The sequence below is a fragment of the Caenorhabditis remanei genome, chromosome III (genome assembly GCF_010183535.1).
Source record: "Caenorhabditis remanei strain PX506 chromosome III, whole genome shotgun sequence".
NCBI classification, from domain to species: Eukaryota; Metazoa; Nematoda; class Chromadorea; order Rhabditida; family Rhabditidae; genus Caenorhabditis; species Caenorhabditis remanei.
In genome coordinates, this window is record NC_071330.1 from 1,603,071 (window position 1) to 1,625,702 (window position 22,632).

The 22,632-nt window shown below is 40.8% G+C and overlaps 6 protein-coding genes across 6 annotated transcripts; 1 reads left to right on the forward strand and 5 right to left on the reverse strand.

Moving 5' to 3' along the window:
* Window positions 1–31: 31 nt before the first annotated feature.
* On the reverse strand, window positions 32–5,167 carry GCK72_008461 (uncharacterized protein; the record flags this gene model as incomplete). The annotated part of the gene is made up of 6 exons (XM_053726841.1): window positions 32–235; window positions 2,235–2,402; window positions 3,071–3,310; window positions 3,454–3,593; window positions 4,636–4,735; window positions 5,075–5,167. 6 exons carry the CDS (start codon window positions 5,165–5,167, stop codon window positions 32–34), a joined length of 945 nt encoding a protein of 314 aa, XP_053586418.1.
* Window positions 5,168–6,698: 1,531 nt separating this feature from the next.
* Window positions 6,699–8,567, reverse strand: GCK72_008462 (uncharacterized protein; the record flags this gene model as incomplete). Its single annotated transcript, XM_003098888.2, has 2 exons — window positions 6,699–7,310; window positions 8,421–8,567. The coding sequence occupies 2 exons, from the start codon at window positions 8,565–8,567 to the stop codon at window positions 6,699–6,701; spliced, it is 759 nt and encodes a 252-aa protein (XP_003098936.2).
* Window positions 8,568–8,885: 318 nt separating this feature from the next.
* GCK72_008463 (uncharacterized protein) lies at window positions 8,886–15,405 on the reverse strand (the record flags this gene model as incomplete). The annotated part of the gene is made up of 9 exons (XM_003098924.2): window positions 8,886–8,957; window positions 9,773–9,991; window positions 10,592–10,763; window positions 12,281–12,762; window positions 13,512–13,917; window positions 14,328–14,609; window positions 14,750–14,943; window positions 14,993–15,074; window positions 15,125–15,405. 9 exons carry the CDS (start codon window positions 15,403–15,405, stop codon window positions 8,886–8,888), a joined length of 2,190 nt encoding a protein of 729 aa, XP_003098972.2.
* A 346-nt stretch (window positions 15,406–15,751) lies between these two features.
* GCK72_008464 (uncharacterized protein) lies at window positions 15,752–17,590 on the reverse strand (the record flags this gene model as incomplete). Its single annotated transcript, XM_053726842.1, has 5 exons — window positions 15,752–15,861; window positions 15,911–16,622; window positions 16,671–17,300; window positions 17,348–17,430; window positions 17,500–17,590. 5 exons carry the CDS (start codon window positions 17,588–17,590, stop codon window positions 15,752–15,754), a joined length of 1,626 nt encoding a protein of 541 aa, XP_053586419.1.
* Window positions 17,591–18,158: 568 nt separating this feature from the next.
* On the forward strand, window positions 18,159–19,142 carry GCK72_008465 (uncharacterized protein; the record flags this gene model as incomplete). The annotated part of the gene is made up of 3 exons (XM_053726843.1): window positions 18,159–18,334; window positions 18,401–18,836; window positions 18,882–19,142. 3 exons carry the CDS (start codon window positions 18,159–18,161, stop codon window positions 19,140–19,142), a joined length of 873 nt encoding a protein of 290 aa, XP_053586420.1.
* A 947-nt stretch (window positions 19,143–20,089) lies between these two features.
* Window positions 20,090–21,924, reverse strand: GCK72_008466 (uncharacterized protein; the record flags this gene model as incomplete). The annotated part of the gene is made up of 6 exons (XM_053726844.1): window positions 20,090–20,290; window positions 20,348–20,426; window positions 20,664–20,863; window positions 20,973–21,635; window positions 21,682–21,764; window positions 21,834–21,924. 6 exons carry the CDS (start codon window positions 21,922–21,924, stop codon window positions 20,090–20,092), a joined length of 1,317 nt encoding a protein of 438 aa, XP_053586421.1.
* Between the last annotated feature and the right edge of the window lie 708 nt (window positions 21,925–22,632).

The following is a 22,632-nucleotide window of genomic DNA, read 5'->3' on the forward strand; positions in this document are numbered from 1 at the left end:
CTTTTCCTATTACTTCTACTCCACATTTTCTCTACAAATTCAACAACGGCGTGACGTCACGTGGCTGAAATTCCAATCGACACTGAGGACACCTGGCAGATGACGTGGCAGATGATGACGTGGCAGATACGGCGTGCTCCTGAATACACGTCCAACAGAACAAATGACCACAGAAGAGCGCCGATGGATTACGGTTTTCGAGGCAAATTGAGCACTGGAATGTCGGATGGGAGAGCTGGAAAAAGAATTGGAAAATTTCAAAATTTCACTATGATGCAATCGCGCTCTATTGAGAATTTTATGAATTCTGTGTGTGTCTGAGCGTCCGGATGTCTTTTTCTTGGCCACTTTCGGTAAAACTGTGAAAAATGTTGCGAATTCAGAAAAAAATTAGAATTTTATCATGATGCAAGCGCGCTCTAATGAGAACTTCCAAAATTGCGATTTTTCAGACTCTAAAACTAGAATTCGCTAGAAAAACTTTAATTTTTTGGACAAAAATCTGCGAATTTCGCAAAAAGTCGGAATTTCATCATGATGCAATCGCGCTCTAATGAGAATTTTCGATAGTCTGTGTTTCTGTGTGTCCGGATGTCTTCTCCCTCTAATTTTCGGATCTAAAACTAGAAAATCATTCTTATATATAAAACGCGTGTGGGCTCTGTCTGTGGATTTGTCGGTGTGTTTTTCAGGATGTCCGCAAGATTTTTGAGAAATAAAGGGGAGAACGCGCCATGGGCAAAAGTCGAACCCTCGCCTTTTCAGCGACAGGCGTGAGCGTTAACCACACAGGTGAATCGCGACTCATGAATAATCATACGTTTACAAGTAATAGGAAAATTGCTCATAGGTCGCGAAAATTGAAGAGTTGTAATTTGCATGATCGCGAAAATATACACATCCATGAATTATTGACGAAATATTGGACAATCGCGAAAAGTATGATAAGTAATTGGTAAATCGCGAAAATGTGGGCGAGACATATTTTCCAAGTCTTTTTTTCTTTATTTTCGTCTGTTTTTCCTATTTTTACCACTCCCTGTAAAAGCACCTCTCAATGTGACAACCTAAAAAAACTAAAAACTGCTTGGACAATCAACAAGAAGAGGTTTGTCTGAAATCACATTGAGAGTCTAATGATAAATGGAGACATATTTTCAGATTTGGATAGGACAGTATAGGATGGTAATTCAAACAAACTCGGAAAAATACCGTCGGAAATGGACTCACAATGCGACCAGAGGATCAAGGAAGCTGCTTGGAGAGGAGCTGCATCTTCGAAAAGGAGGCGAAGCTCATGAGGACGAAAATAATTTATTATTGACTTTACTGTGTATAATTTGAATCATCCTTCCCCTTCTTATGTTACCCATTGTATTTTCTTATTTTATTCATTTTTTCCATAAAATATTTTTCTCAAATCCAGCGAATTCAAATAATTTTCGCGATAGGCGAACAATTACCGATCGCGATTACACAAATATCATACGATTTTAGTCGCGATTTGCGAGCAATATGTGAATAATTCGTCAATATTCGCGATTTACCAATTACACACCAATAATAGATATCATCGCTTGTACGTATCGGGACAAGTTCGCGAACAATATTTGACAAATTACACGCTTGCCGCGATTCACCTGTGCACTCGGCCATGTGAACACTTTTGTGAAAGGGTGAACAGGAAAATAAGAAGAGGCCAGCCGGATGAAGCGCCGAAGGCGCGGCAGCCAGGCTGGTATCTAAAAAAAAATAACAGTTTTCCAGCTTGAAATGCGAAAATTTTGCAAATTTCCAAAAAAAAATGAAAGGATACAACTGCGCTCTATTGAGAATTTCTGTATTTGTGTATGTCTTAGTGCCCGATGTCTTTTCTCCACTTTCCATGCGAAAATTGCGGAATTTTTGAAAAAATACGATGTTTCGCCGGAAAAATGCTTCAAAAACGTTGAAATTTTCAAACTATTCCTATGATGCAACCGCGCTTCAATGAGAAATTGCTAAGAAATTTCAGAAAAAAAAAATTATTCCCCGAAAAACCCGAAAAATGATGCAATTTTCAAAAAGACGAAAAAATGCAACTGCGCTCTAACGACAATTTGCAAAATGCTGCATCCGCTCATCATTTTCTCTGCGTCTCTCCATTTCTCATGCAATCTCGCTCAATTTCCCTCCATTTCGGTAGAGCGCAGTTGCAAAAGCGATGCAAACGCGCTCTAATGACAATTTCTCACCGTTTCCACGTCCAAATCCGTCGTCAAATTCTTCTTCTTCTCTTTTTCACTTTTCTTCAATTTACTATTCGCTTTTTCCTGTTCCAACCAAGAGAACACAGCGAGAATAATGCTGATTGTCAATTGAGTCAATGTGATATATCCCAAGAATCGATAGACTTTCAGCGCCTGGAAAAAATAGTCTTTTTCGAAAATTTTTGACCGAAAAAACCGAAAAATTCGAAAAAAAAAAGAGTTTTTCAGAGTCAAAAATCTTGAATTTGTATGAAAACTGTAGGTGAGACACCCAGAAATGTGATTTTGAGAACAAAATTAGAAAAAAATTCAAAAAAAATAGTGATTTTTCTTTAAAAAATCATAATTTTTTTCTGGTTTCTCGAGGGTCTTACCTACAGTTTTCATAAAAATTCAAGATTTTTGACGCCAAAAAACTCATTTTTCATGCATTTTTCTTAACTTTTTTTGGGATTTTTCGGTTTTTTCGGTCAAAAATTTTGAAAAAAAAAGTTTTTCGGAGTCAAAAATCTTAAATTTGTATGAAAACTGTAGAAAAGACCCCCAGAAATCTGTTTTTGAGTACCAAATAAGAAAAAATTTCAGGAATTTCAGGAAAAAACGGGAATTTTTCTGAAATTTTCTAAAATTAAGTAACAAGATTTTTCGATTTTCTCTAAAAAATTACAACTTTGTACTCAAAAACATATTTCTCGAGGGTCTTACCTACAGTTTTCATATAAATTCAAGATTTTTGCCTCCGAAAAACTCTTTTTTCAGACAGTTTTCTATAAACTTTTTTTCGGTCAAAAATTTTCGAAAAAAACGGTTTTTCGACTTACCGGAATATCCGTATGCGCACTGGCCGACAAGAATCGTATTCCGGTGACTCGTCTCGCAATACTATAATATGCTCCAGTGATGTAGAACAAGGCGATATGAGCACGTTGTAACTGTGGGAAGAGAGTAGTTCTGAGCCAATAGAATACCGAGAGAAACGATTGACGAGCCTTCGGATTTCGACGGATTTCGACGCCGAGGAATTTGTCGGTCGATGGATGCGTTAGGGTGGTCTCGGCTTTCTGGAAGAAATAAATTGGGTGTCTGTCTGTGTGTCTGTGTTTGTCCGGATGTCTCAATTTCTCACAGCAGCTAAATTCATTGTCTAAAAATCTAGAAAGGGTGTTTTGCACAGAAATTTCCTTTTTTCTTTTCACTTTCTTACCTGTATCAAATAATTAGAAATCAACGGAAAGACTGAATGGAGTAAAACGAAAGAAATCCGAGATGGAATCGACGGGACGACTCGTTGGAGACCGTCCGACTCGAACAGATGAACGTATTCCTCGCCAAGCGTTTGGTTACCTGAAAATCGAAATAAGGTAGTCGGTTTATCCGGATGTCCTGACAAGGGAACTCCTTTCAGAAACTGTTTGAGAATTTGCTGAAAATTGGTTCATAGGTAGTTTCGACCGTTCTGAATACGATGACAACAAAAGCTAGTGCCCCTTCCTGCTCCGGAGCTCAAAAAACGAGCTCGAAACTTGCTCCGCCCGATTTCGCACTCTTGTCACTCCCTTCCGGGTAGTATTTTTCTGTGGCTTCGGTGGCCAAGTGGTAGTGGGCGGCGCGGCAGTGGGAAAGTCCGGGGTTCGACTCTCTTCCCGGATAATGTTTTTTTGTTTTTTTTTATTTTTCGATTTTGGAAGACGGGGGTCAAAATTGTGTGTCTGAAATAGGTTTCTTGAGCTTTTCCAGTCCATACAGACCTTCTACAACATTTTGAGAAAAAAAAATTTTCAAGAAAAGTAACTTTTCTGTGTCCTAGTTGCTTCAAGCAGAGTATCAAGCGATGTCTACGGACTCAATTTCCAAAAAAAAAACATTTCTCTATATCGGTATAACGTATTTCATAGATTCCACGCTATTTCGAATCAGTTTTTCAAAAAAAAAATTCTGACTGCCATCTGACCATCGAAGTGGACACAGAAAAGTTACTTTTCTTGAAAATTTTTTTTCTCAAAATGTTGTAGAAGGTCTGTATGGACTGGAAAAGCTCAAGAAACCTATTTCAGACACACAATTTTGACCCCCGTCTTCCAAAATCGAAAAATTAAAAAAACAAAAAAACATTATCGGGGGAGAGAGTCGAACCCCGGACTCTCCCACTGCCGCGCCGCCCACTACCACTTGGCCACCGAAGCCACAGAAAAATACTGCCCGGAAGGGAGTGACAAGAGTGCGAAATCGGGCGGAGCAAGTTTCGAGCTCGTTTTTTGAGCTCCGGAGCAGGAAGGGGCACTAGCTTTTGTTGTCATCGTATTCAGAATGGTCGAAACTACCTATGAACCAATTTTCAGCAAATTCTCAAACAGTTTCTGAAAGGAGTTCCCTTGTGAGTACTTACCAACAACTACAGTACTCGAGTAGTAGAGAGTCGATGCGATGGTCTTCAAATACGGAAACCACCGTATCCACCGTCGCTGTCCGAGGAGTTCTTTGGCGACCTGAGAATTAGAAATTTTGAAATGATGCAAGCGCGCTCTAACGAACTTTAAAGTTTTAAGGCTAATGGAGCACAATTGTTTGAGCAAATGCGCTCTACCAAACAAAGTTCGCTAGAGCGCATTTTCGATTTTTTCCAAACGTTGTAATTTCTAGTTAAGAGGAAAATGCAAATGCGCTCTACTAAACTTTAAAGTTTTGAGGCCAAATCTGAGCTCAATAGAGCGCAATTGCTTGAGCAAACGCGCTCTACAGAAAAATGTTCGCTAGAGCGCATTTTCGATGTTTTAGCTGGATTTTCCCCGTAAGAAAGTGCGCTCCATTGAAATCTCTTTTCAAACCTTGCTCAATCTCTCCGAAATCTCCTCAATATACTCCTCATCCCGTCGATGAGATCTCACAATCTCCCCAATTTCCGCCACATATGTATTCATTTCTGTAAGAAAATATTCGGTTGGAAATCCGTTAAAAACCATTAAAAAAATTGAGAGAAAAAAGCATAATTTCATCGAAAAATTGTTCAAAAACCAACAAAAAAAAGAAAACGGCATAACATCCTAAGAAGACGTAAAAAAACTTAAATAAAGAGCTCTAAATATCTAATAAATTGGGGAAAAAAACAACGAAGGGTACAATCGAGAAGAGGAGACGCAGACATAGAATATAGTGTTATCTCAGAAAGTGTGTTATCATCCAATAGGGGAGAGAGATAGAGAGATAGAGAGACGCAGAGAAAAATGACTACATTGTTGTCTCTCTTTTGTGGAAGAAGACGGAGAATGGTGTAGTATTGGAAGTGGATTACGATCTGAAAATATAGGAAAAATTATAATTTGAGAGTTGAGAGCAGGCTGGCGCGCCGTGGACGCGTTTTCCTGATTTAAAAGTTTGAATTTTTGAAGTTTTTCTGGAAAATTCTTTTTCAGACGTCTGTCTGTTCATCCTGCTATCCGGATTCCCACAAAAACAAAAAATATTATCAGTCAATCTATCTGTGTTTCCAGATGTCTGGATGTCCAATGATTTCATCGCATTTTCTAGGTATTCTGATCGCGTCAAAGGCACCCCAGCCTTCCAGCATATTGCCAATTTTCTAGGCAGAATGTACGCGCCAGAAGCACCCCAGCCTCTTTATATTTATGATTCTAAGTCGACAATATACTAGCTCCGCCCACTTTTAACCATATCTTCAGAGATTTTTCAAGCAATTTCGCGCCGAAAGAGCCCCAGTATTGGCACAATTTTGATTCTAACAGATCAACCTAAAAACTGTATATATTTGGTTGAATTTACGCGCCAAAGGCACCCCAGCCTCTATGAACTCATCTGATTTGAGACTAGCTCCGCCTATTTTTCACCATATTTTTCAAACTTTTTCTAGCAATTTCGCGCTTAAGACACCCCAGCCTCTATAAATTTGCGTTTCTAAGACGATTTTTGACTAGCTCCGCCCATTTTCGAAAAGGTCTGCTCAGATTTTTCAAGAAGATCCGCGCGCTAAAGGCGCCCCAGACTACCCGCTTCAAGCTCGTTTTCAAAATACGCGCCAATGGTGCCCCAGACTTCTCGCAGATGTGATTCTAATGTGATTTAAGGGAAAAAGGTCCGCGCTAAAACCGCCCCAGCCTTCATACAATTTAGATTAACAGTTTTTATTCGAGAGTTTCAAGCAATTTCGCGCCAAAGACACCCCAGCCTCCATAACCTTCCGATTCTAACATGATTTTTGTCTAGCTCCGCCCACTTTAAACCATATCTTCAGAGATTTTTCAAGCAGATTCGCGCCCAAGGCGCCCCAGCCTTCTCGTAGTTGTGATTCTAACGTGATTTGATGCTAGCTGCATCTTATTTTTCACCATATTTTTCAAACTTCTTCAAGCAAAATCGCGCCAAAGACGCCCCAGACTTCATAAATTTCACTTGTTCTCGCTGTTTAGCTCCGCCCACTTCCATCACCAACCTCATCTACAAACTCTGCTGATTCTGCTTCTTCGACGCCGCCTCCTCCATCGTTCCATGCTGTGTTCCGAGTGTCTGATCATAGAGTCGTCCCTTCTGTCGTGTCGGTGTTCCCTCTTGATATTTGACAGGTTCCGGCACAAAGTACTTATTTCCAGCTCTATCGATAGCGAAATCGTAGATCGTCGGCTTCTCGAGTGCCTCCAGAATCTTCGTCTCCAGATTCTCTCGATTCACGAAGCCAGCGGAACGAGCGATGACGTCACGTACCTCTTGCTCCGCCCTCTTTTTCTCGGCATTTCGTTTCTCGAGTTCCACACGAATCTCCTCGAGAATCACCGACTTTGTCTCCTTCGTATCTTCTGATTCTCTCTCCGCTCGTGCCGCCCGTTTCTCGTCGTTTCGCGCCTGATTCTGAGCGATTAACTCGTCGAATTCCAGCGCTTCCGCCTCCTTCATCGATTCGATACCTTGTCCGTGTGAAGCGTTTTGAGCGATTTCCGCGCGGAACACCTCGCGAAGTGAGATGACAGCGTTGTTGTAGGCGTGACGACGCCACAGAAGCTCCTCGACGTCTTCTGGTTTTTGCCATGGAGCGTGCACTACGTGGTAGAGAACCTGGAATAGGAAAATTGAGTTTTTAGCGAACTTTTGGCATAAAAATCGGAAATTTTCAAATTTTTTGATGAGAAATACAGTTTTTTCAGCATTCTATAGAATTTTATATCGTTTTTCGATGGAAAATGCGATTTTTCAATAGAAAAAGCTAAAAAAGTGGTTTCTGGAGCGAAAATTCCGTTTTTTGCCTACAAAATTTGAGTTTTTCACCGAATTTTTGTGATTTTTGAGTGCAAAAACTAGAATTTTCAAGGGTTTTGTTGCTGAAAATGATATTTTCTTCCCGATTTCAAAAATCTTCCAAAAACTCGAATTTTCGCTGTTTGGAATCTCATACTTGTCACGGGCCGGGCCGGGCCGGGCCCGCTAAAAAATCTTCCGGCCCGGCCCGGGCTGGCCCGGCCCGGCCCGTCAAAATATTGAAAAAAAAGCTTGCTGCGGGCCCTGCGGGCCGGCCCGGGCCCTGAAATTTTCCGAGGGCCCGGCCCGTGATTTGACAAGTATGTGGAATCTGAATAGAATGAAAAATTGAAAAAATTTCTGAAAATTGTAAATTTTCTGCATATTTTTAGTTAAAAACTAAAAATAAACATTTCCCGATGAAACTTGATGTCTGTCTGTGTATCTGTATGTCCAGATGTCTCTTTTTCAGTTTCTGTGCGTCCGTCAGCGTGTCCAGATGTCCGTCATTGAGATTTTCACCAATATATTTCGAAAATATAGGAAAAATCGCTCGTCTTATAACTTTTCCATCTGAAAACTGATTTGTCTGTCTTTCTGTATGTCCAGATGTCTCCTTTTTCAGTTTCTGTGCGTCTGTCCGTGTGTCTGGATGTCTGCATTATCTCGGCATAGATCTTACATGTGCGCTCCACCGAAACCCCTTTGAAAAATGTCTCTTTTTCTCTGCGTCTCTCAATTTTGCACACAATTTTCTTCTGTTTCGGTAGAGCGCGGTTGTACGAAGCGTGCCGTGCTAATATAATCGGGGTAGAATGAAAATGGAATATGAGATTCCAATCGCTAATTTTCCGAATTTTTACAAGTTTTTTCCATCCAAAAGCTTCATTTTTTATCTGTCTGTCCATCCTATCGTCTGGATGTCGCTACCTTCTTCGCCGGCGGCAAAATTGGCGGTTTTCCCTGTTTCGGCTGTCGTCGTCCCATGTGTCTCTTCTGAATGACGTCATCCATTTGTGACGATGCGAGAAGGCATCGACCGCCAGCAGTCGATAAGCGGGAACAGTTTACGAGCATCTGGAATCGAAGAAAAGTTTCAATTTTTGATGAAAAAATTCAGATTTTTGAAGGTAGAAAATTGGATTTTTCGAGATAAAAACCAATGGAAATTTGAAAAAAAGCATATGATATAGAAAATTCTTAAATTTAGGAAAGGCAATAAGGAATGCTGAAAATAAACAAGAAAAACCACAGAATCATATAGAGAAATCACTGAGGGGAAAACAAGTAAAATTCGAGGCGGAAAATTGGAAAAATTGGAAAAAATTACTAGAAAAATGGCATTTTCAGCAGTGAAAACCAGAAAAAACAATAAAAAAACGGGAAAATTAGAAATCACATTCGCATGTAGTAACTTTCTCCGTTCGAATTCTGGAGCGGCGTCGATGTGACCTCTCCGTTGGGTTTCTGAAATTAATTTATGGGATTTTTGAGGTTTCAAGACTATAGATATGATAAAAAGTGGGCGGAGCTAATCGTGTTAAAATCAGAATTATTTAGTGGCTGGGGTGTCTTTGGCGCGTATATTCAACCTGGAGAGTAGTGAATATGCTGAAAGCCTGGGGCGCCATTGACGCGAAACCAAAAATCCCTCAAATTAAGCACAAAAATATCAATTTTCAGCCCAAAAACCTCTCAAAAAGTCGCATTTTAAGCCAAAATTCATCATTTTTGCACAAAAAATTGAAAATTTTCAGACTTCTAAGCATGTTTTGAGGCTGAAAATCGCCCAAAATGTCAGTTTTTACTCAAAAAAACCGAAATTTTCAGCTTTTTCAGCACGTTTTGACCTGAAAAGCCTATTTTCTGATTTAACCGATTTTTAAACTATTTTTTGAGTGAAAACGTGAATTTTCACACTTTTCAGATACTAATCGTCATTAATCTACTATCTATACCTAATTCTTGCTTCCAGACGTCCAGATGCATGATCTGAACGTCCGGATGTCCATACTAGCACATCAGGCTTCTAACAAGCGCGCTCTACCGAAACCGAAGAAAATAGTGTGTGAAATTGAGAGACTCAGAGAAAAAGAGACATTTTTCAAGGGCATTTCGGTGGAGCGCACTTGTAAGAAATGCGGCGAGCTAATATAAGATGTGAATATCAGCTTTAGAATGAGTATTTTGAGTGGATGTTAAGCTATTTTGGAGATTTTAATCCAAAAAATTGCAAAAAAACTATTCAAAAATTCATTTTTACAGCCTGTTTCGGCACCAACCTTCAACTCGACCCGCCACTCGTACCACACCCCTCCCTCATCGATTTTCCTGTCAATTTTGAGTCGAATCGTGTCTCCTTCGGCAACTCTCAACTGATCTCTCAACGGAATGACCGCTGGAAACCAGCTGAGCATTCCGGCCGTTTGAGTGGATGGCTCGATTGAGAGCATCACTGTTTTGTAGAGTTGCAAGTCGAAGTAGCCACCGAATCCCATTAACTGGAAGAATAGAAATTAGAGAATTACAGACAAATTGAGTTTAGGGTGAAATAGATGAAATTCGGACTCGAAATGGCTCATTTTAAACTCTAAAATACTGATTTTTCAGAATTTTTACACTAAAAAACACATTTTGACCGTTTTTACCTCAGAAATAAGACAATTTCAACCCGAAGTTCGCTTTTATTGATCGGAAACTCCTCAATTTTTCATTATTTTCAGTGAAATTTCACTCCAAATTCTCAATTATTCACAATTCTTTTTCTCTAAATTGAGAGTCTAGAAAAAAAATTGAGAATTTGAAGTGAAATTTCATGAAAAAAAGTAAAATTGACAATTTTCTGGCTGAATTAGGTGGAATTCGGGGTCAAAATGGGAGTTTTAGGGGCAAAAGTCGTGAAAAATTGAGAATTTTCTGGCTGAAAACTCATTTTCAAGGCAAAAACTATCAAAATGTGATTTTAAAGGTATATTTTCTGAAAAATTCATTATTTTGCCACATTTAAGGTTGAAAATGCTCATTTTTTATAGTATTTCCAGAAGTTTTTCACTAATTTCGGCTCTAAACTGCCAAAAACAGTAATTGTCCACAATCCTCACATCAGCATTCCTATCCATCACGAATTCGATGATCTCCGATCGCTCATTGCTCTTTTTCAAAAAGTTGGGATGCTCAAAACTGAAGACAGGCTTCGTCGATTCGGCGAGTGGAATATATTTCGAGAGATAGACGACGTAGATTTGATCCATGTTGCTGACCACATTTCCTTGGCTGTAAATATGGATTTTGGCTTAAAAAATGGCCAAAACATCAGAAAAATCAAAGTTTTTTGAGGAAAAACACCAAAATTTGTCATTTTTTCTATTTTTTTCTCAAATAAAAGAGAAAAAACAAGTGGTGGCCTAGAATTTCATGTGGACTCGGCCAGGGGCGGTTCTATTTACACTACTGATGTTTACACAGCAGATTGTGTGAGAAATGTTGGCTTTTCGGCTAGAAACTGATTTTAAGCATTTCCAGCTCGCGCCAAAGGTGCGCCAGTAAGCAGAAGAGTAGAAAAATTACAAAAAAACTTCTGAAAATCAAGATTTTGAGGTAAATTATGTCAAAATGAAGCATTTTTTCTCAAATCATTAACATATTTCGCTCTTGAAACCAGAGAAGCCAGAAATCTTCAAAATTTCTCATTTCGGAGACAATATTCAGCGTTTCTAGCTATCAAGACTGCGTCCAAGGCGCGCCAGCTGGGTCTTGAATCCAAAAAACAGGTCAATGAGTTGAAAAATTACAAAAAGTTTCTAAAAATTGAGATTTTCTCATAAAAAATCCACCATTTTTCCTCAATTTTTGAAATTTTTCTGCTCTGGAAACCGCGCCAAAGGCACGCCAGCTACTCCGGAGCAGAACTCCAATTTCCTATTTCAGAAACAATTTGTAGCATTTCCAGCTTCCAAAACTGCGTCAAAGGCGCGCCAGTTGGGTCTTGAATCCAAAAAACAGGTCAATGAGTTGAAAAATTACAGAAAGTTTCTGAAAATTGAGATTTTTCATAAAAATCAACCATTTTTCCTCAAATTTTGAACAAATTTCGGTCTGGAAATTGCGCCACAGGCACGCCAGCTACTCCGAAACAAAAGTCCAATTTCCCATTTCAGAAACAATTTGTAGCATTTCCAACATTCAAGACTGCGCCGAAGGCGCGCCAGTCAATAACATTTGTATTGAATCCAAAAAAAAGCATGTTGAAAATCAAGATTTTGGAGCTACTTGTATCAAAATCAATCATTTTTCCTCAAATTTTGAACCAATTTCGCTCTGGAAACCGCGCCAAAGGCACACCAGCTAATCCGCAGGAAATTAAGTGAAAATGAGGAGTTTCTCATTTCAGAGACAATTTGCAGCATTTCCAGCTTCCAAAACTGCGTCAAAAGCGCGCCAGTTGGGTCTTGACTCCAAAAAATTGGTTCATGAGTTCAAAAATTACGAAAATCAAGTTTTTTATAACAAAATCAACCATTTTTCCTCAAATTTTGGAATTTTTTTGCTCTGGAAACCGCGCCAAAGGCACGCCAGCTACTCCGGGACAAAACTCCAATTTCCCATTTCAGAAACAGAATTTTAGTATTTCCAACATTCAAGACTGCGCCGAAGGCGCGCCAGTAGAGTCTTGAATCCAAAAAACAGGTTTATGAGTTGAAAAATTACAGAAAGTTTCTGAAAATCAACCATTTTTCCTCAAATTTTGAACAAAAACCGCGCCAAAGGCACGCCAGACACTCAAAACTCACGGAAACTTCTGAACCCAGGATCCATCCTCTTCCAATTCCGGTTCTCCTCGACCATGACACGGAAGAGCACGACTCAAATAGGGAATACTTTGAGCCTTAATCGTTTGATGTATATGAGTGCTCATAATCGGCTTCACATAACTCGTATACTTCTGAGGAATCGATATCGTCGTCGGCTTCAAGAAATCGGTGACCCCATCGAGACATTCGGGACTCAATTCATTGTCTCCGAAACTGCCGAGAAGTTCCGATACGATGATGTCGGGCTGCTCGAATCCACGATCACGAGCGATTCCCGGTAGACTTCTCATATCGCTTTCGACAATTGTCACTCTTCGTTTCCATGATCGAGAATTCATGAATTTCAGAGTGACAATCGCGTTTGTGTTCTTCTCGACAATATATAATTTCACTTTCAGAGGATCCTTTCCTTGTCGGAATGTTGTATTGTACTCTTTTTCGGCACGCAGAATTTTGGTTCCCTGGAAGAAAATTGGGGCGTTTTTGGATTTGAAATACGGAACATTTCCAGGATTTTTTCGTTAATGTGTATTCAGATTGAACTGAACGATCCAATGACCTTTTCATCGATTTTTTGGAAAAAAATGACAAAAAATGTCAATTTTTGTGAGCAGAAGAGTAACGATTTCTGTCTCTGCATCCTCCTGTTCGTCTAAATTTTCAGAAGCAAGCTCTCGGCTAATTCAGATCGATCTTGGGTGATTAAAGTGGAAAAATTGAAAATTGGGACGTTTTTGGTGCTGAAATCCGGAAAATTCCAGGTTTTTTCGTTATTTTAGCACTATTTCTGTTTAAAAACTACTTTCTCAGATAAATTTTCAGGTCTGTCAGTGTGTCTGTATGTCCGGATGTCTCTATTTCGGTCTCTGTCCGTCTGTCAGTTGTCCGGATGTCTGCTGGTGATCCTGTTTGTCCGGATTTCCGATTTTCAGTATATTCGGACTGTATTGAACCATTCAGAGTCCTTTTTCATCGATTTTTTTTGCAGAAAAATGACAAAAAACCTCAATTTTTGAAAAAAAAGCCATTTCTGTCCAGAATTCTGTCTATCCGGATGTCTGCTCGTCTAAACTTTTAGAAGCAAGCTCCCGGCTGATTCAGATTGGTTTTGAATGAGGAAAAATTCCAAAACTGGTGAAAAGCGACATTTTAGCAAGAAAAATCGGACTTTTATACCAAATTGAGAGAGTTTTTCTAGCTTTAAACTCACAATAGGACCTCTTCCACCACCCAACAAATACACAACACACGTTTTCCGTCCATCCGCTCCCAAATCCTTCAACGCCCCGACGACAGCCGCTTCATACACATCGTACTTCATTTTGTCCTGCTCGAAAGTGTTATAAACTCCTGAATCCAAATTTTCAGACAACGGTTGAAGTGGCGCCTGGAGGACATCTTTATACTCGCCGACGTTCAGAGAATGCGATGAATCATTCGATCCCTCGTCCAATTCTTGTTGTCTCTTATAGTGAACATCACGAACGGCTTGACGGAGAGCCAGTGAGTACTCGGACTTGATTTGAATATTGTATTTGTGAGTGTCGGTGGTGGCACGAAGCACGAGACGAAGGGAGTCGGATGTCCAGAGATATTTCAGCAACGAGATGTGGGAGCTGGAAATTTTTAATTGAAGATTTTGCATTTTTTAAATGGATTGATGAAATGAGGTACTCTAATGACAAGTTGTTTGAGAAATTGAGTTTTTTGAGCACAAAAATCAGTTTTCCGTAAAAATTGATTATTTTTCAGCATTTTTTTGGCATGAAGCAATGAAATTCAGGGCGAAAATCGTGTTTCAGATGAAAATGTGGCACTTTTGAGTAGAAAAACGTTAATTTTAAAAAATTATGCGATTTTCTTTCAAATTCGTGAAAAAATTACAGATTTTGAAGCAATTTTCATCGAAATAAAGTTGAAAATATGTCGATTTCGAGATGAAAGATAGCTATCCGGACTGTTATTTCGACTCGTTTGTTCAGAAATATGCTAGTTTTTAGTCGATTTTCATCAAAAACCCTCTTACTTCGGCAACGCTGCCTCCCCGCTTCTCGCCGTTCCAAACGCCGACGTCTCCACTACAAACGCAGCCAATGGCTCCGCTTTCCACCGATTCACCAGTTTTTCCTCCATAAATTCGTCGGGAAGATCCGCCGAAATCGTGAGAACAACCTGGAGGTAGACACCACTGAAATTGTTGCATTGCTTCCGGAAATCCGCCCAAATCGTCCATAAATCCACGTGGCTCGACGAGAAATAGTCGTAGTCGGCGCAAATTTCAACAGATGACGGTAACTGCACCCATACACTGGAATTTCAGGTTTTTCGGGTAAAGAATTAAGACAAATCTAGTAAAACGACAATGAAAAATGACGAATTTCGCGCTTTTATGGCGATTTTCATCGACTATTAAATACAAATGGCGCTTTTACGGCCGAATTTTCTCACATAAATCTCGAATTTTTCGTCCAAAGCCACTTATTCATGATGGCCGCCGTCTTCGGAGATGAGATACGTTTCAACTCGATAGTCATCGACTGGAGACCCAAATAACAGATATAATTGAGCTCTTTGATGAGATGCTCTTCGGAAAGTGCAGCGAAATCAGTGTCCGGTGAGTCACAATCGATCCATGGAGAGATCTGAAAGCGACTTTCGGCATAGACATTGAATTTTCAGCTAGTAAAATACTTTTCCAGTGACATACGACTCCCATAGATTATTCCCCAGCTGGACATCCGGTAAATCAATCACTGGAGGGTGTTTTTCGTTGCTGAAACTATAGAAATCGTTAAAAATTGCTCCTATTTCACAATTTTTAACCCTTCAACTGGTTTCCAATAGGCTCTGACAACTCCTCCGACTGGAAATACCACGAAATTGTACTTGAATTCCCCGAGTTTTGTGCAATACGGTGCCACGTTTCGATCCAAATCCTCAACCACATCCATTGGAGTCGTCATCCATCCGACGTGGATTCTTGAATTCGCTGCGTCCACCGAGTTCGGACTACTTGGTGTTGAGGTTGTGCTAACTGACATGTGCTCATCGGGATGATCCGTCTTCAGTGGAAATAAATCATCGGCATACGTCCGGCCGCTCATCTGAAAGATTCTTCCTGAATTTTCATACTCAACATGAATATCATCGAGCTTCTGTTTATTTCTGATAAAAATATACTAGAAGTCAAATGAGGGCAGGAAGAAGTGTGTTTTTGCTTTATTTTTTGCCTATTCAGGCTTTTGAGTTGATTCAATTCGGAAAAAAGAGGGGAGAGGGATGGAAAACAACGTATTGAGAGTCACCAAATAGTGGTCTGACGGGAACAGCACTACCGCAACAATACAATAAACTATACATTAAATTTATCACTACCAAAAAAACATTTAGAAAAAGAGAAAAACGTAGTGCCGGAGTTATAACAAAAAAATAAAACTAATTGTCTGTCGTTTACTGTTGTCTTTCGGCGTGTTGCTTGGCGAGCTCCTCGGCCTTCTGGAACACATCATCGATTCCTCCTTGCATGTAGAAGGCAACTTCTGGAAGGTGGTCGAGTTCTCCTGAAAGATAATTATTACAATTTGATCCGGGTCTGTAGTATTTGCTTACCCTTGAGAATCATGGTGAATCCGCGGATGGTCTCTTCGAGTGAAACGAACTTTCCTTGATGTCCAGTGAAAACCTCAGCGACTTGGAATGGTTGGGAAAGGAAACGTTGGATCTTGCGGGCACGGGAGACAGTAAGCTTATCTTCTTCGGACAACTCATCCATACCAAGAATAGCAATGATATCTTGAAGGGATTTGTAGTCTTGGAGGATCTTTTGAACTCCACGAGCGATGTCGTAGTGGTTCTGTCCGACGATGTTGGGGTCCATGATACGGGAGGTGGAGTCGAGTGGATCGACAGCTGGGTAGATAGCCAATTCGGCGATACCACGGGACAATACAGTGGTGGCGTCCAAGTGAGCGAATGTGGTGGCTGGAGCTGGATCAGTCAAATCGTCAGCTGGCACGTAGATAGCCTGGACGGAGGTAATAGATCCCTTCTTGGTGGTGGTAATTCTCTCTTGCATACTACCCATGTCAGTGGCAAGGGTTGGTTGGTATCCGACAGCGGATGGGATACGTCCGAGAAGAGCAGACACTTCTGATCCGGCTTGAGTGAAACGGAAAATGTTGTCAATGAAGAGAAGCACATCTTGTCCTTCCTGGTCACGGAAGTACTCGGCGACGGTAAGTCCGGTGAGGCACACACGGGCACGGGCACCTGGTGGCTCGTTCATCTGTCCGTATACGAGGGATACCTTGGAGTTCTTTCCCTGAAAACAGAAAATATATAAACAAGTCAATGTTCACTTTAAACAAACCTTGAGATCAATAACTCCTCCTTCAATCATTTCGTGGTAGAGATCGTTTCCTTCACGGGTACGTTCTCCGACTCCGGCGAAGACAGAATAACCTCCGTGAGCCTTGGCGACGTTGTTAATGAGCTCCATGATAAGCACAGTCTTTCCGACTCCAGCTCCTCCGAAAAGTCCAATCTTTCCTCCCTTGGCGTATGGGGCAAGAAGATCGACGACCTTAATTCCGGTGACAAGAATCTCTTGCTCGACAGACATCTCAATGAACTCTGGAGCTTCAGCGTGGATAGCGGCGAAGTGCTTCGAGGCGATTGGTCCTCTCTCGTCGATTGGCTCTCCAATGACGTTCATGATACGACCGAGGGTCTCTGGTCCGACTGGGATCTTAATCGGATCTCCGGTGTCAGCGACTGGCTGTCCACGGACGAGTCCTTCAGTTCCGTCCATAGCAATGCATCTGACGACATTGTCTCCAAGATGCTGGGAGACCTCAAGAATGAGTCTTGGGGAACGTCCGACAACTTCGAGACCGTTGAGGATTGGTGGAAGGTTCTCATCGAACTGAACGTCGACGACGGCTCCGATGACAGCGACGATACGTCCAGAAGCGTTTGCAGCGGTGGCCTTAGCGGAGACCTGAAATAAAAAATTATATAAACAGAAAAGCTACACTTTCGCTATACCTTTCCAGCGGCGGCAGCTTGCTGTGTGGCGACTGCGGTGTGAATTCCCTTCTTGGACTCAACATTGTTTGAGCTGAGACGGACTGAAAAAAGGAAAAGATGATTTTATATTTAAAAACATGTTTTTGCACAAATATGCAATCGAAACTCACTGGAAGCAGCTGGAAGTGCGCATTTCTGAACGTTGCTTTGAAGGAGACGAGAAGCCGAACGGCTGATAGAGGCCAACGAACGCGAAGCCATAGTTTGTACCCCTGAAATTTCAAAATTTCAAAAATTATACTTTTCCAACCTAAAAATCGAGAATTCGAAGTAAAATTGGACGAATAAAGCGGTAAAAAGTATCGACAATTCATCAAAAATCATAAAAGAAGATAAATTTCTAAGAAAATTTGCAAAAAATAACCAAAATTCCTTGAGAAAATCGAAAACTTCACCGGGCGCAGCTCACTTGCACGGTATAACAGCGCAGACCGCCCGATGAGCGGAGCGGGTCTCGCCACGAAAAGGAAACGCAACTGCGGCACGCACTTTTGCAACCCGCCGCGCAGAAAAATCGCGATTTTTTTCGCAAGAATTTATTTACGGGGATTTCGATTTCGCGATATTTCGCTTTACTTTTCGAATTGTGAAGTAAGTTTTTTTGGTTTCTCGCTTGGAAAAAATTAACTTTTCTTGAAATTCAACATTTAACTTCTCAATTAACATGAATTTATTGATTTTCTCTGCGTTCTTCTCACTCTTTTCCCGTTTTTGATTATTTTCGCTTAGAAAAATGCAATTTTCATCAATTTTTTTTTGAATTCAGGGTATGCCAAAGAGCCAGCAGCGACTTCTCAACTACGCAACATCCATCGCCAAGTGCCCAACTGAAACCACCGCCTACGGATCGTGTGTGTCTGCGCAAGCCGAACGAATCAAGCAAGGCGATTGTAACGCCGAATTCAAGAAGCTAATCGATTGTGTGACGAAGAATTTGAAGAAAAAGTAAAAGATGAAGGTTAAGCGGTAAGTATTTTCGCAAAAATTCAATGAAAATCGGTGTTTTTCCAGCCTAAAACGCGCGAATCGTCTGCTGACATTCTTCAAATACAACTACAAATTCGTGGCGCCCTATCGAGTTCTCGTCGACGGAACCTTCTGCAGTGCGGCTCTCCAGGAGAAGCTAAACCTCGCCGAACAAATTCCAAAGTATCTAACGGAGGAAACTCATCTGATGACAACGAAATGTGTGCTCCACGAGCTCGAGAAATTCGGACCACTTCTCTACGGTGCTCTCGTCATTGCAAAACAATTCGAAATCGCTGAATGCACTCATTCGACGCCCAAACCTGCTTCGGACTGTCTCGCCCATCTGGCTAGACGTGCTGCAAGTGGAAAAACAAAGTTTTTGATTGCGACGCAGGATGATGAGCTCACAGAGAAGTTGAGGAAGATTGTGGGAACGCCCATCATGTATATCAAGTTCAAGACGGTCCTTTTGGATAATGTAAGTATAGTTTTATGGATTTTTCCTAAAAATTTCCATTTTAAGATATCCGAAGCGACGAAAGCCGGATGTTCGAAAGACGAAGCGGAGATGAAAAAGCTGAAAGAGCTGAAAAAGGAAATTCTGTCGTCATCGACAGTACCACAACTGAAAAAGAAGAAAAAGAAGAAGGGAGGAGTGAACCCCCTGTCGTGCAAGAAGAAGGTTATGAAGGCGTCCCTGGAGACAGTGAGAACTGGGGAGAGGACGGCGACTGGAAAAAGAAAAAGGACGAAGAAGAAGGTGGATGGAGGAGGAGAAGAATAGTCAGATCTCGAATCATTTTTGTTGATTTTTATTGTTTTTTTGTTCAAATAAGAAATTTGGCTTAAAAAATGTTTCAATTGTTAACTGTAAAAACTGTATCATCTGAAAAATCAGATTTTCTCTAAATATTAACGTTTTCAGGCAAATAATATAAAATGAAGATATGAGAAGGATTGAATCATTGACACGAGTGCCTTGAAGTTGTTTGGTGAATCACTTTTGCCATCGAGCGATGAATTCATTTTTTGAATAGTGACGGCAGGAGGATGAATAACCGATCGAGAAACAAACAGCTTCGTTTTTTCTGAAATTCTGAAATAAAAACCACGAAGAAATCTATTTTCGGCGTATTCTCAAACTGGCAAATACGCAGAATGCGATGGCGGACCAAATTCAATTCAGTGATCTCCTCATCAACATTATGAGCTGAAATTATTGATTTTTGTCTGAAATTCTGAAAAATCCGAGGAACCCAATTAATAATCTCCTTGACAATATTGCCATTTCCCTTATTCGAAACAACTCTCTCAATTTGCAACATCTCTCTTGCGAAATGTCGATTTTTCTCGCTTCCGTCTCATTTTTCGTTGGAAAACATGACGGCTTACCCAACAAACGGAAAATCAGAACAGTTCACGTCATTCTAGGCTCTATATTTTTTATTACAAGCAAAATTTGTTTGTAATTTCAGAGAAAATAGGGGTGGGAGGGGGGCAAGGAATTAGTGAGGAGAAAAGAGAACGAGATAGAGCCATAGAAAAAAAGGAACAACAGAATCGGTAAATAAAACGATCAAAAGAGAAAAAAAAGAATTAGGGAATTGATTGCAGAGAAGGGGACACAGGGAAGGAAATGAGATGAAGAGCGAGAGAGAGAAAATACATAAACGGGGAGAGAAAGGACATACAATTTCCAACGAGAACCAGCTCTAGAATACTTGCAAACATTCATAGATCACTATTCAAACTTGGCGAATCGAGACATCCGAAAATATTTTTGCAATTCCATTTCCGAGCTCCTTCGGTGGGGTACAGGAAAAGGTCGATAAACTTCATGAATTCATTGTATTTCTGGAGACACTGAGCTTGGTTTTTGCAGATCTTGATAACGATAACTTGAGAGAATCGCGACTGGATGACAGCTGACATCTGAAAATAGAAAAAAGTTGAGTATTTTTCGTCAATAGGTGGAATAATCTAACTCACTCTCATCGTCATCTCGAGAAAGCTTTCGCATTTCCTGCATGTCCAGAATCCTTCAACTACTTCGAATCCGAGCGAATCGCTGAAATGTAAATTTTCTGCCAGCTGTCGATGTTGAGAGTGCTAACAATGACCGTAAGGAAACTATATCAAAGTTCAGTGTCTGTTTCTATCTCAAAATCAGGATTGAATGACTTTCACATAATAAATTAATGCCCTGGCATCATTATTTGAGAAAATACAACATTTTTTGTGATTTCAAAAACCGAGCTGATAGATAAAGTCTCAGATACAGTCTAGTTGTCTTCGGGAGACTTACACATCGGGGCATTCCAAGACGGTGGAGCAGATGTAGACACGATTGGTGACAGCATCGAATCGGGGGAAAATTACATCTATAATTTGATCCGTAAGATTATGGGTTGACTCATACAGCTGCCTGCACGCATCCTTGTTTCTAGTGTACTGGCACACAAGCTCAGACATTTTGAAGAAGGGGCTAAGAGTGGCTTTGAGATTCTGAAAATGAATCATAACTAGTAAACCGGTTGACAACTTTCGTGGAATATTCAAACTAAACGGGCTTCCATTCAGCTGGTGATACCCATAAGTTCCTGAACAACAGTACCAGCCCAATGTTATCGATATTGTCAATGCAAGAATCACAGGAATCTTGACTTTGACATAATCCGATGAGTGAGAAAATCACGGCAAACCAGAGAATTTTCTTCACGATTCCTCCTGAAAGTCCAATCTTTCCAGCCTTGGCGACGTTGTTAATGAGCTCCATGATAAGCACAGTCTTTCCGACTCCAGCTCCTCCGAAAAGTCCAATCTTTCCTCCCTTGGCGTATGGGGCAAGAAGATCGACGCCCTTGATTCCGGTGACGAGAATCTCTTTCTCGACGGACATCTCCACGATCTTTGGAGTCTCAGCGTGGATAGCGGCGAAGTGCTTCGAGGCGATAGGTCCTCTCTCGTCGATTGGCTCTCCGATAACGTTCATGATACGACCGAGGGTCTCTGGTCCGACTGGGATCTTGATCGGATCTCCGGTGTCAGCGACTGGCTGTCCACGGACGAGTCCTTCAGTTCCGTCCATAGCAATGCATCTGACGACATTGTCTCCAAGATGCTGGGAGACCTCAAGAATGAGTCTTGGGGAACGTCCGACAACTTCGAGACCGTTGAGGATTGGTGGAAGGTTCTCATCGAACTGAACGTCGACGACGGCTCCGATGACAGCGACGATACGTCCGGAAGCGTTTGCAGCGGTGGCCTTAGCGGAGACCTGGAATAAATCAATTTAATAAATTGGAAAATTACTTTCGCTTTACCTTTCCAGCGGCGGCAGCTTGTTGTGTGGCAACTCCGGTGGGAATTCCCTTCTTGGACTCTACATTGTTTGAGCTGAGACGGACTGAAAAAAGGAAAAGATAATTTGAAATTTGAAAACATGTTTTTGCACAAATATGCAATCGAAACTCACTGGAAGCAGCTGGAAGTGCGCATTTCTGAACGTTGCTTTGAAGAAGACGAGACGCCGAACGGCTGCTAGAGGCCAACGAACGCGAAGCCATAGTTTGTACCCCTGAAATTAAAATTTTTTAATAATTATACTTTTCCAATCTAAAAATCGAGAATTCGAAGTAAAATTGGACAAATAAAGTAGTAAAAAGTATCGACAATTCATCAAAAATCATGAAAGAAGCCAATTTTTAAAGAAAACTTGCAAAAAATACCCAAATTTCGTTGAGAATAGCAAAAACTTCACCGGGCGCAGCTCACTTGCAAGCATTTCGACTATTCTAAGCGCAAAATTTCAGATTTCAAGAAGCAAAATTCCAGAAATAGTGTAAATATTCAGAAAACCGAGTATCTCTTCGACGGATTCAAGAGAAACAGAAAAATTATAGTAAAACTGAGCGGAAAATCAACAATTTTAGGCCAAACAATTTGAATTTTTTTTAAATCTGCATTCTGACGTGACGGTGTTTTGCGAACAATGCATCACACTTTACGGCGCTTTTCAGCATTTGTCAGAGCGATGATACGAATCTGACAACCAGGGTTCGACCCCCATTCGTGCCAAAACGTTTTTGTTTTTTGTTTTTGACTTTTTGGTACGAATCTGACAACCAGGGTTCGACCCCCACTCGTGCCAAAACGTTTTTGTTTTTTGTTTTTGACTTTTTGGTACGAATCTGACAACCAGGGTTCGACCCCCACTCGTGCCAAAACGTTTTTGTTTTTTGTTTTTGACTTTTTGGTACGAATCTGACATCCAA